Genomic DNA, 12,870 nt, shown 5'->3' on the forward strand with positions numbered 1-12,870 from the left:
TATGAATTACCAGTTATATTGCCAATTATGCTGAGGTATTTAGAACTCGACTCAGTCTATGTTAGTGTATCCTATAAATTTTCTTTAAAAGGGTAGAAATTTAGTTTAAAAAGAAAACAGGGGGCTCTAATGTCCCTAATTGAGACCATTGAAAGCTTCTCAGAGAAAGCTCTGACAACCTTTAACAACTACCAAACTCAAGAAAGTTTGGGAAGTGAGTATATCAACGTGTTGTGGATAGCCCTGGGGCTAATTATGTTTAATGTTAATTCTGTTCTCCTGTCTATGCCTGCGAATTAGGAAATGAGTCAGCACTTGGTGATTTCCTGTAAACCTGCTATGCACCTTAATTTGTAAAATAAAGGAGAGCTGATGATTGGGAAGGTAGAGCAGAAGGTGGGAAGAGATAAGGAAAAATGGGAAAGGGAGAGGATGCAGAGGAGGAGGAAGAAGAAAAGCAGAGCAGAAACACATGGCCTGGAGAAATGGCAAGTTCTAAGGGGTAGGATGGATGTGGGAGTTGGTAGTGTAGTGGTAGATCTGCCCAATCTAGGTGCACAGCATGTATTCATATTAACTGAATCATGTTTTCATTGCCGGGGCATATTTGGGATGGAGATTTACCACAATATGCACGTGCGGGTGTACTTCTTCTACCCTGGCTAGGATTACAATATATACTCTCCATCTGGTAGGATACATTTTAAACTATTTCTTTCTCATTTAATGTGTAACCCATCAGAATGATTATTTCGGGTATGTCTGTGTGTGTTTCTTTTGTCAATATATTAGATTTTGGAGAGTACTACTAAGTAAAATAACTCTTATATAGGTAATGAAAATGAATTCTTTCAGTGTGGGCTACTTTTTAAAAAGCAGAATGAATGAGAATAATTAAGTATAAAAATAGTTGCTCTCTTTAGATAGTATTAATGCCTTCCGCATAGTATTCAAACTAACACCCTCAAAGTTAGTCTAGATCCTCCTGCACTATAGAATTTCTCTCCTGAAGCATTAGGCATGTTTTTAGAATGTTTCTGAAACAATGCATGGATGGACATCAACACATTCCTCTACCTTCACTGCTTACTACTGCTGCTTGCTGAAGTGGGCTTATTACACTCCTTTTAGCTAATTCCTTTCAACACTGTGCCTTTGCCAAGGGTATGAAGCAAACAACTCTACTCACTTTTCTTTCAGAATCCATTGTAAAGTGAAATTAATGTTTTGTTCTAAAGTTAGATTTTTTTCATTCCTAAACTGGTTGCCATTTTAAAGTCCACATCTGTCTATAAAGCTGTATTTCAGTATTTGGATCTTTTTACATCCAAGTTTGACCCCTTCGTTAGCTCATCATAATTAGAAATTTAAGGCCCCACCTACCTGGACCATTACTATTACACATCCTTCTTTCCATCCTTGTCTGCAACATTTTAAATTCACCTTGTATTTTACCTGTGCCCTTTTCTCATGTCACACTTCCTTCTACAAATTCCACGGTGTTATCCAAAACCATCCTATTAAGTCAAGTAATTGATTAATTGGTTGATTAATTAATGTGTTGTCTTTGCACATTATCACTAATCAAGAAGTCTTTATTATCTACTTCAATCCACAACAGATTTAATGTCATTTCAGTATTAAAATCTATACCAATCCACTCTTAATTATCACATTAAGATGAGGATTTTGAATATTATTATTTTACTTTCTTTAGATAATTAGGAGTTTATTCTGGTCTGGGGAGATGAATCAGTGAGTCATACTACTTTCTATATAAACAGGAGGATCTTGGTTTGAATCCTAAGTACCAACACATAAAAATCAGACATGCCTGTTTCCACCTTGTTGAGGACAGAAACTCACTGGCCGGCATGCACACCCTCACTCTAAGAAGTATATATACCACGGAGATAAACAACATACCACCAAATATGAGGGGAAAATAACAGAAATCTAGAAATCAACAGATTTCAGGAAAATTCTTTGTGTAATTGGTATAAAGAATTTTAAACTGAGCATCACAATTTCTGTATGTTAATTCAGCTCTCAGACAATGTGTTATTCTTACTATTCTAACCCTAATATAATACAAAACCTGAAGTTTTAAGATATGTATATAAGATTTACTTGAACACAGGTTCCCACATAAAGAAATACACACAAAATCCAATTTATCAGAACAAGCACATGCAGTCTGGAGAATAAGAGGTCATGCTGCCCCCTGTGCCACCTGCCACCAACAGGGCAAATTCCTTAATCTCAACCAAAAAAGAACTCTTCAGATTGATCTCTCTTATGAACATTGATGAAAAAAATACTCAAATTGAATCCAAAAACACATCAAAAACATCATGCACCTTGTAAGCTTCATACCAGGGATGCTGGGTTGGTTCAATATACACACACACACACAAAAAAAAAACAATCATATCAACAAACTGAAAAAGAAAATAAATCATGTAATTCTCTCATTAGATAAAGCCTTTGACAAAATATAATACCATTTCAATGTTAAAACTGGGAGAGATCAGGGATACAAGTGCAAACCTCAGCATAATAAAAGCAATATGCAGTAAGCCAATATTCAACATCAAACAAAATCAGAAACTTAAAGCAATTCCATGGAAATGAGGGCTAACACCAGGCTACCCACATTCTCCCTATTATAATACTTGAAGTTCTAGCTACAGCAATAAAACAACAAAAGGAGATCCAGGAGATAGAGCAGAGACAGAGGGAATGGTCAACCAATAAATGGACCAAGTTGAGACTCATCCATCCCATGGGTAAGAACCGATCCCTGACACTATTTGTGATACTCTTTCATGCATGCAGACAGGAGCCTAGCACACCTGTTCTCTGAAACACATGCAGACATCCAAACACTGGACAGAGCTCAGGGACTCTTATGGAAGGGTTGGGGCAAGGACTGCAGTCAGAAGGGGATAGGAACTCCAAAGGAAAACCAACAGAGTGAACCTGAGCCCTTGGGAGCTCTCAGAGACTGAACCACCAATCAAAGAACATATACAGGCTAGAAGCCTTAATCCCACCACACACGCACACACACACATATATATGTATATCTATACATATATATGTGTGTGTATATGTATGTATGTGCATATATATATATATATATATATAGTGGGTATACAGCTTGGTCTTCATTTGGGTCCCCTAGCAATTGGAGCAGGGAGCAGGGGCTATCCTTAAAGCTGTTGCCTGTCTGTGGAATCTGTTACCCTGGCTGGGCTGCCTTGTCTGGCCTCAGTGGGAGAGGATGCACCTAGCCTGCAGAGACTTGATGTGCCACAGTTGGGGAGACACCCAAGGGGAGCCTCCAGCCCTCAGAAGAAGAGAGGGGCTGTGGGGGAGAAGGACTGTGTGTGTGTGTGTGAGCAACAGCTAGGATGTAAAGTGAATAAATAAATGAGGGGAAAAAAGAAAGAAAACTGCTCCTCACAAAGTACCTTCTATAAAGATAATAGAGTTGTATTCTTTTAACCACTTGTACTGGCTAGTTTTGTGTCAACTTGACACAGCTGGAGTTATCACAGAGAAAGGAGCTTCAGTTGAGGAAATGCCTCCATGAGATCCAGCTGTAAGGCATTTTCTCAATTAGTGATCAAGGGGGAAAGGCCCCTTGTGGGTGGGACCATCTCTGGGCTGGTAGTCTTGGGTTTATAAGAGAGCAAGCTGAGTCAGCCAGGGGAAACCAGTCAGTAAGGAACAACCCTCCATGGCTTCTGCATCAGCTCCTGCTCCCTGACCTGCTTGAGTTCCAGTCCTGACTTCCTTGGTGATGAACAGCAGTATGGAAGTGTAAGCTGAATAAACCCTTTCCTCCCCAACTTGCTTCTTGGTCATGATGTTTGTGCAGGAATAGAAACCCTGACTAAGACACCACTATACTAGTTATTGTTGTTGTAATAAAACACCATGGACAAAAGTAACTTGTAAAAGAAAGGTTACTTGACTTACGGTTCCAGAGGGAGAGTTCATAATTTTGGGGGAGGCATGGCAGCAAACAACCTAAGCAGGAAGCTGAGAGATCACATCTTCAACCACATGTAGAAAACAGAGCAAACAGGAAGTAGGGCGAGGCTGTACATCCTCAATACCACACCCCCAGAAAGGTACTTCTAAAGGTCCCATAGCCTCACCAACAAAATAGTGCCACTAGCTTGGGACTATGTGAGTTTATGGGGGACATTTCCCATTCCAACCACCATCATCACCATCATGAAGAATGTTTTGAACACCAGCAGTAGAACTTTGACAAATTGAATCTTTAGGATAATTTTTCAAAGTACACTACCAATGGACCATAGTCTAGGTTTTTTGAGGCTTTAATGGAAAGTCTCTGGTTTTAGGAGAAACAAGTACTTGATGTACCAATGAGGAAGAGTGACCTTAAATTATAAATGAAAACAAAAATACCTAGGAAAATAAAACTCGAAATGTCAATATTATCTAAGCATCTAGATGCAACACATCTAGAGTAAAAGTTATATTTTCCTACATCTGTTCTTCACTCAATCATTACTGCTTCTAGAAAGGACATGGCAGTTGCTTCAACCTAGATTCCTCAAACACTGATTCTTCCTCTTCCTTATCCCCATGCATTCAATAATAAAACCCAAGCTTTTAGTTCTTCACCGCTGTATGTACCCCTCTCGCCTTCTGTTTCATTTTTCCAGAATAACTGGAGATTACAGAATATTTACACTAACTATAATAACAATTTTTAAATGTTTTATGGCTGATTTGATGAGTGTTTTATTATATATTCTGTAATGAACAGATCTGTGAGTTGTTGGTCAGTATGAATAAAAGACAACTAGTTGTTTTTCCATGTATTTGGATTATTTGTTTCTGTTGCCCTTTCTCATATACGATCAGCTTGGTTAATGCCTTATTAAATCTATTTACCCTTGAAATAAACCATGGTCATTAATAATTCTGTCATTTGTTACTATAGAGGAGTTCACTGCCTGCCTGATTTTTCTCCCTTGTGATATCTAGCTTGTTCAACATGCGTTCTTAATTTGCAACATCCTTAACTCTGAAAATTGAAAAGTTGAACGGCATAGCCATAAGTATAATTATTAATTTTAAAACAACTTTAGGGATTGCTTCTTTACAGTAATTTGTTTTTTGTTGTAGTTAACTGCCTTCCCAGACAAGCACCCACATCTAGTTTCTTGTCTGAGTAGTTTGCTTAAGACCCTGTGGCGGATTGAAAATGCTTGGCTCAGGAAGTGGTATTTAATTAGAAGGAAGTGTGGCCTTGTTAGAGAAAGTGTGTCACTGTGGGAGTGGGCAATGGGACCTTCCTCCTAACATGTGGGGGCCAATCTTCTCCTGGCAGCCTTCAGATGAAGATGTAGAACCCTCCCGCAGCTTCTCCTGCATCATGCCTGCCTGGATGCTGCCATGCTCCCACCTTGATGACACTGGACTGAACCTCAGAACCTGTAAGCCAGCCCCAGTTAAATGTTGTCTCTTGTAAGAGTTACCTTAGTCATGGTATCTGTTCACAGCAGTAAAACCCTAAGACTGGCCCTCATCCAGAATGCACAATTAATTTTTCATCACTGTACAGTTTGTCATTTAATTAGGTATTAACCTGTATGATGAAGAGGTAAGTGCATCCTATGAGAAATACATATTATGTAAAGGTAAAGAAAAACTACTGGAACTCAAAACTAAGAAATTGTTATGTGCTATATTTGGCCATAAAAAAATACAGGTTCCTTCAACATCAACAGGCCTAGCAGGTTCCTCAGTGGTTCAATAGTCACACTTTTATCTTGGGGAAATCAACAGACACTTAACTTAATGTAAAGTCCACTTAATAGAAAGGAATACATGCCTGGTCATATAAACATCCCATGACTGGAGAGGTCAAAGATTCTAAAGGAGAATGGATGACTGTTATTTTCCTAAACCAATATAATTTCTAACTACAGTCTAAATACTTATCTTTCTACACACAGATAAGTTAGCTCTCAACTCATCAAAGAAACATCTTTTTTGCAGCAGATAGAGAATATTACAGAAATCCACAACTGGTTAAAAATGCAGAAAATAAATAATTGTGGGGTGCACACCACTAACTCATCTCCTATACCTAATGCTCAGAGAGCACTGTAGAAAAAAAAAGAGATGGAAAGACTCTAAGAGCCCCAGGGCAGGGATGCCTGCTGTAAGATACTGTTGGTTAGGCATGACAGGGAAGCTACAACCACAATATCTTAACAGTAATGATTTAAACAAGACATGCATTATGATATGACCAAGCAGATAGCCCCAAATACATGTGCATTTCAGCAAACCTAAATATATTCTGTAGGGCTGTTTCTACTATGTATAAAAATGATGATGATGATGATAGTGAGTCAGTGAATTTGAAAGGAAACTGCAGGAACACAGAAGAACTTGGAGGAGATATGGAAGTGATATGCTCATATGATAAACTCACAAAATAAAAAAAAATAAAGATTCCCTCTAATTTATGCAGGAAATCTTAAACAAAGTTTACAATTTATATTTGAGAAACTCCAATTTTAGGTAGTCAGAAATTCATGAAAGAAAAGAATAAGTTTAAAAACTAGGTTTGAGTCACTACCTGTCTGAAAAACAGTGTCAGTGGCATTTTGCCAGCAAGTGAGGAAACTATTAAATAAAATATGTAGTTTGTCTAACATGAGGTAGGGTGAACTATAAAACTGGGTTATTTGTAGTTTCACACGGGAAACTATATCTGGATGACTGGAGCTCTTTCGTCTGGTAACCCTTTGCCCTCTAAAAGGAAGGAGGCTCTGTTAGCATAAACGATTGTTGGGAAGCGGAGACTCCACTGGAGCTGCCTCAACACTGTGCCATGAGCTCCAGTGAGGCAACTCTGCTGAGGCAGCATTCATTAAACCCCAACTCACCCAGCTAGAGGTAAAATCATTTCTTTCGTCTGTCCTCTATACTCCATCTAGGGAAAACTGCCATTTGTCATGTAATAGTGACATAAATGTAATCAAATACAGATCTAGGAATTAGCAGCATCAATATAATCTAGGAGGTTGTTAGAAAGCCGACCACCAGGTCCCACCTTTAACTCCTAATCATAATCTGAATTAACTCTGCCCTCAGATAATCTAATATGCATTAATATATTAGCAACAGAATTTGTCCCATTTAATGCGGAAGAGAAAAAAACACAACTGTAAACCCACATATTTACATATTTTGTATGACACTACAAACTATGGACAGAGGTGAGATACTCAGGGAAACAGGACTTTTACTAGGACAATATATTTAAAATAATTAAAGGCTACATTAGATTATAACTATTATTACCAATAATCAGTCAAAAACTGGAAGCTTTCCAGGCTTTGCAAGTATAGGTTTTTATAGAGGTATACAGAATAAGAATGCCTGTTGACATTTGCTAGATCCCAAAGGTAAGAAACCTGGGGAATTCTAACAGCAGTAACTCAGATCAGAAAATGAAAGTTGATTCACCATGTAAAGCTAAAATGGAACCCAAAGGTTTTAAAGCTTCTTGAGTTAGAAGGCTCAATAAGCTATGTGTAATGACCCATTCCTCTAATTCTAATATTTGGGAGACTGGCACAAAGGTGTTACATTGCCCCAAAGTCAAGGTCAGCCTGGATACATGGTACATTCTAGGCTAGCCAGTACTACGCAGTGCAAAACTAAACAGACAAAGCTTCAAGTAAGTTCAAACTACAAAGAAGCCAAAATTGCAGAAATGGAAAAAGAGATTTTTATTTATTCTTTTGTTTTATTTTTGTTTTGTTTTGTTTTTCCCTAAATAGGGTTTCTCTGTTTAATGGCCTGTAATTACCTCTGTTTAATGTCCTGTAATTACCTCTGTAGACCAGGATGGGCTCGACTCATAGAGATCCACCTGCCTCTGCCTCCCAAGTTCTGGGATTAAAGGCATGTGCCGCCATGCCTGCCTGGCAGAAGAGATTTTTAAACTGGTAGGGAGAAGGCGGTGATGAGGATGGGCTTTCTATTTCAGTCAGAATTTGAGATATTGAAGGGATTAAAGACAAAAAGTGCATGTACACATGAGTTTATTGTGGGGAATTTTCAGTAACTGATTACTTCTTGTGATGGTTTGTATATTCTTGGGCCAGGGAGTGGCACTATTTGGAGGTGTGGCCTTGTTGGAATAGGTGTGACTTGGTTGGAGTAGGTGTATCACTGTAGGTGTGGGCTTAAGATGCTCACCCTAGTTGCCTGAAAGTCAGTCTTCCACTAGCAGCCTTTGGATGAAGACATAGAACTCAGCTCTGCCTATGCTAAGACTGCCTGGATGCTGCCATGCTCCCACCTTGATGGTAATGGACTGAACCTCTGAACCTGTAAGCCAGCCCCAAGTAAATGTTGCTTTTTATAAGACTTGTCATGGTGTCTGTTCACAGCAGTAAAACCCTAACTAAGACACTTCTGTTCACAAGAGAAAAAAATACAGGTATGTCTCTTCACAAATGTTTACATGCATTTTAAGCAAAAAGATAACCTTAGCTGGAGTTGGAAAAATATGCACGCAGACATAGCCACCCATATATACCATATATAAAACTTTAAAAAATATACTTTAATAAAACAAATTTAAAAAAATCTTTCAGTGTCTTCACTTAGATGGCTCCCATTATCAGTGCTCAACTTTCACCTCTAGGACATTGTCAACAAACACTTCCTTTATCACTGACATGTCCTTCTCCAGTACCCTTGCAGCAGCATTCTCTAGCTTCTATCTGCTTTATCTCTAAGGCAGCCACTGCTTTCCAAAACAGTCACTTTAAAAGTCTTGTTGTCTTTCTGTCACAATTACAGGAGGGAACTATTCTACTTACTGTTGTTTCATGGAGCATAGTGGTGAGAACAGCGTGGCACTCAAAGAACACCTCCTGAGCAAAGAACTTCAAGAAAGAAAATTGTCGCAGGAGCTCTTAGGTGTGGCCTAGATGGAGGACCTGGGTCTCAGTTCTCTTCTGCAGCCTGAGGATAAAAACCTAGATCTCTCGGTTCCTTCTCCAGCCCCATGTGTGCCTGCACCCACCATGTTTCCCACCATGACAATAACGGATTAAATCCCTGAAACTGTAAGCCAGCCCCAATGAAATGTTTTGCTTTGAGTGGTTGTAGTCACAGTGTCTCTTTACAGTATTAAAACCCAACTGTAGTGGCTGTTCCTGGTTGTCAACTTGAATATATTTGGAATGAACTACAATCCAGAATTGGAAGGGTCACCAGTGACCCTAATCTGGAGGCTGGGAGATAAAAGTTTCTGACCTGGATCTTGGTATGGAGATCTTGAAGACAGGGACATCTCAAGAGTTCAAGGTCATCTGAGATTAAAGGTGTGGTGGCACACACCTTTAATCTGGGCTACACCTTCTGCTGGAGACCTTATAAAACATTAGAAGAAGGGAGTTGTACTCTCGCTCCTTCGCCTGCTCGCCGTGTGGGACTGAGTAACTGCTAGATCCTTGGACTCCCATTCACAGCTACTACTGAACCATTGTTGGGAATTGGACTGCAGACTGTAAGTCATCAATAAATTCCTTGACTATATAGAGACTATCCATAAGTTCTGTGACTCTAGAGAACCCTGACTAATACACTAAAACAAGGACATTGCCAATGACTGTCAAAGACAAAGTGAAACATAAAATAAGTGTTAAAAACTTGAATATGTAATCTAAGTAGATTATGAATTTCATACAAACAGTTTTGCTTTGATTTGGTGATATTTTCTATTTATATTTTTTTGAGACAGGGTTTCACTCTATAGCTCTGGCTGATATAGAAAGCACTAAGAAGATAAAGCTGGTTTCAAACTTAGAGAGACGCCTGCTACTGCCTACCAAGTGCTGATATTAGAAAACAGGTTTTTTTTTTTAATCTATTTTGTTGAATTAAGAATGGACACAGTAGAATGCTAGATATTTCATAATTTTTATAATACAGCCAAACTCCCGATTAGCTATAATCCTTTGATACTATAGTAATGTTCTATATGACATGTTGCAGGTCAGCCCCTGGAGTGTTTCAACTTTGCTGTGTTTTATTCCAATCCAGAGAAGTGCTGATAACACTGAGAAGACATGTGTGAACAGTGTACTATGTGTTGTTCCTAAAGAAATGACTAAAAGAACTAAACTATTTTAGATGTATAGAAGAGGTCTTGAAATGTTATCAGTCTTTTTTTGTGCATTGTATGTATACATGCATCTGTGAAAGTGTATACAGGTGTACAAGGAAGTGTGTTCATGAGTGTGGTAGCCAGAGATTGATGGTGGGCGTCTTCCTCAGTTGCTCTCCACCTTATTTTTGAGACAGTCTTTTAACTGAACCTGGAGCTTCTCAACGCAGCTCGACCAGACAGCCAGTGAGCTATGAGCATCTGCCCATGACCACCTCCTCAGCAAGTCAGTTGCAGAAGTGTAAATCTATGTCTGGATCTTTTTTTACAATAATTTATTTTGTGTACATATGTGAACACACATGTGGCATTCAGAAAATAACCCCTTGGGAGTTGGTTTTCTCCCTTCACAAGTGAGATCTAGGGATTGAACTCAAGTCATTCAGTTGGGCAGCAAGCCCCTTAATCCACTAAGTCATCTATCCAGTCCCTAATGAGTTTTATGGGTACTGGAAGCCAAACTCAAATCCTAATGCTTTTGAGAGCAGGCATTTTACCAACTGAGCTATCTCATGTCTTTGACATTCTTGTCTAGATTTGTTTCTTAACAAGAACAACAACCTGCAGAGGTTCCATGAGATGGGAAAACCAGCAGATAGCAAAAGGAAAAGAAACATAGGGCAAATAGCTTGCTTCTAGGGCAAGACTGCTCCTTCACCGGGGGAAGCTGTAGACAGGGAAAGGCACTATGTTCCCACACATGCTTAGGTTCTTTAGGCAACCACATTAGAATCCAGGATAGAAGCTGCTTGGGAATTCAGTTAAAATTGACTTCATGATTTTTCTTTACCTGCCAATATAGGGGAATCTTTAAAACTGTCACTGTAGTGACCATAACAACTTTTAAGCAAAAAGTTAATATGATAAACTATTTTTAGAGAGAGAATCAAACTGATTTCTTTGTGTATAAAATATAAAATAGTGAACTATTTTACCTGGAATGAGCCAAGAATATCCTTTAAGGGTTCTTCATAAAACTCATCTCTTCCAAAGAATAGGAGCAACTCAAAGAAACTCCTGAAAGGAAAAAAAAAAATTATAATTTTCATTGATTTGTGGCTTTGTTCTATTTTAAAAGACTACCAAGTTGTAATCTCTCTCTTTAGTATCAAATTTTTACTTATAAATACTTGATTTTTAAAAACTCATTAAAGGGCTAGGGATTTAGCTCAGTTTTCATATGCAAAGCCCTGAGTTCAATCTCTAGCACAACACAGAAAGAGGTATTTTGGTACATGTTTTTAATCCCAGAGCCTGGCAAGTGACAAAAAGACCAGAAGTTCAACATCATTGTTAGTCACATGCCAAGTTTGAAGCCAGCCTGGAATACATGAAATAATGTCTGAAAATACAAAAACGACTTACAAAGCACAAAAAGTAATGATGCAAAATAGACAACAAGAGACTAAAATATGTCAGATCAAGCTTGGCATCATATGATAATAAGTAGGAGAAAAACTGTATGTGGAGCTCCTTGCTATCTGGGGTTTTAAATATCTACAGGAAATCCTAGAGTGTACATGTCATACATCAAGGGAAATTTTGTGTACGCATCAACATACAATATTTATATTTTGGTAGATTTCCAGGGAGATCAGAAACTAATAAAAGCAACTATCTCTCTTTAATATAAAGCGTAAGGGCCAGAAGTCAAAGATGAGCTGGAAAAGGAAAGGGACTAGGCGTGAACAGTGACGATTGGTGAGATGATACAGTCACAGTTCATCTTATCTGTGTATAAAAATCTCATAGTAAAAGCCCATTATTTTGTACAATGAATATATTCTAATAATGAAAAAGAAAAAGACAACAATGAAGTTTGGGTTCTCCTTTTCTGAGCCGTCTCTTGAACGTGATCCAGACAGCATTAGATGCTTCAAAGTGAAATAGAACTTTTACAGAACTGAAATGAACTCAGCATGCAGCTCAGTGCTAGAGTCCTTGCCTAGCACAAACACCCTAGGTTCAATCCCTAGCACCAGAGAGGAGAAAATCTATGGTATTGGTAAAAGTTGGAATGAAACTCTCAAACTTCTTTATCAACTGAGTTTAGACAATGTATTTGCCTTTTGATGACTACTTAGCAATATTTAATAGCATCTTCTCCAAGAGAAGATCTATCTCAAAGACCACTTTTCTTCTTCTCATTAGAGGCTCCCTCCCCCTATGTTGCCCTCAAACATTTGGATTCAAGAAATCTACCTGTTAACTTCCTAAGCAGACATGATAGGTACCTACCCAGGGTTATCTAAAAAGCACTGTACTTATTCATAAGATGTAACTTTTCCTATTTTAAAATTGTTTATAGCAATTCATTTGTATCCCCAGGCTCTGTGCGTAATTCTATCTTTCTAATACATCTTCAGTTAATTCCTCTACTAAAGTCTTGAGCCTTTCAAAGTTATCCATGCGGTTATTAGAATCTATTTCAAATTCCCATACATACTTTTTAAATAGAATCTTCCTATGCACTACAAGTGTGGTGCAAAATAATATTATTGCTATTATAATATAATTTTCCTAGGTCCATCAGGGGATCAAGACAAGAATCACCTTATAAAATAAAATTGTCAAATAATAAGACATGAAATTTTAAGTCACTACTTATTGCACACACACAA

At 38.2% G+C, this 12,870-nt stretch overlaps 1 protein-coding gene across 2 annotated transcripts in view; it reads right to left on the reverse strand.

Moving 5' to 3' along the window:
• Znf654 (zinc finger protein 654) overlaps nucleotides 1-12,870 on the reverse strand; it is a 70,885-nt gene that overhangs the window by 15,793 nt on the left and 42,222 nt on the right. The window contains exon 3 of one of the 2 annotated variants that reach the window (XM_021184906.3): nucleotides 11,185-11,266. In XM_021184906.3, coding sequence (XP_021040565.1) covers nucleotides 11,185-11,266 — 82 coding nt within the window. Of the gene's footprint in view, nucleotides 1-8,897; nucleotides 9,019-11,184; nucleotides 11,267-12,870 lie in introns of those variants that run through there. The other variant, XM_021184908.3, reaches the window with a different exon arrangement.

This window comes from Mus caroli, unplaced genomic scaffold (assembly GCF_978045245.1).
Source record: "Mus caroli unplaced genomic scaffold, Mus_caroli_1 scaffold_17, whole genome shotgun sequence".
Classification (NCBI taxonomy): domain Eukaryota; kingdom Metazoa; phylum Chordata; class Mammalia; order Rodentia; family Muridae; genus Mus; species Mus caroli.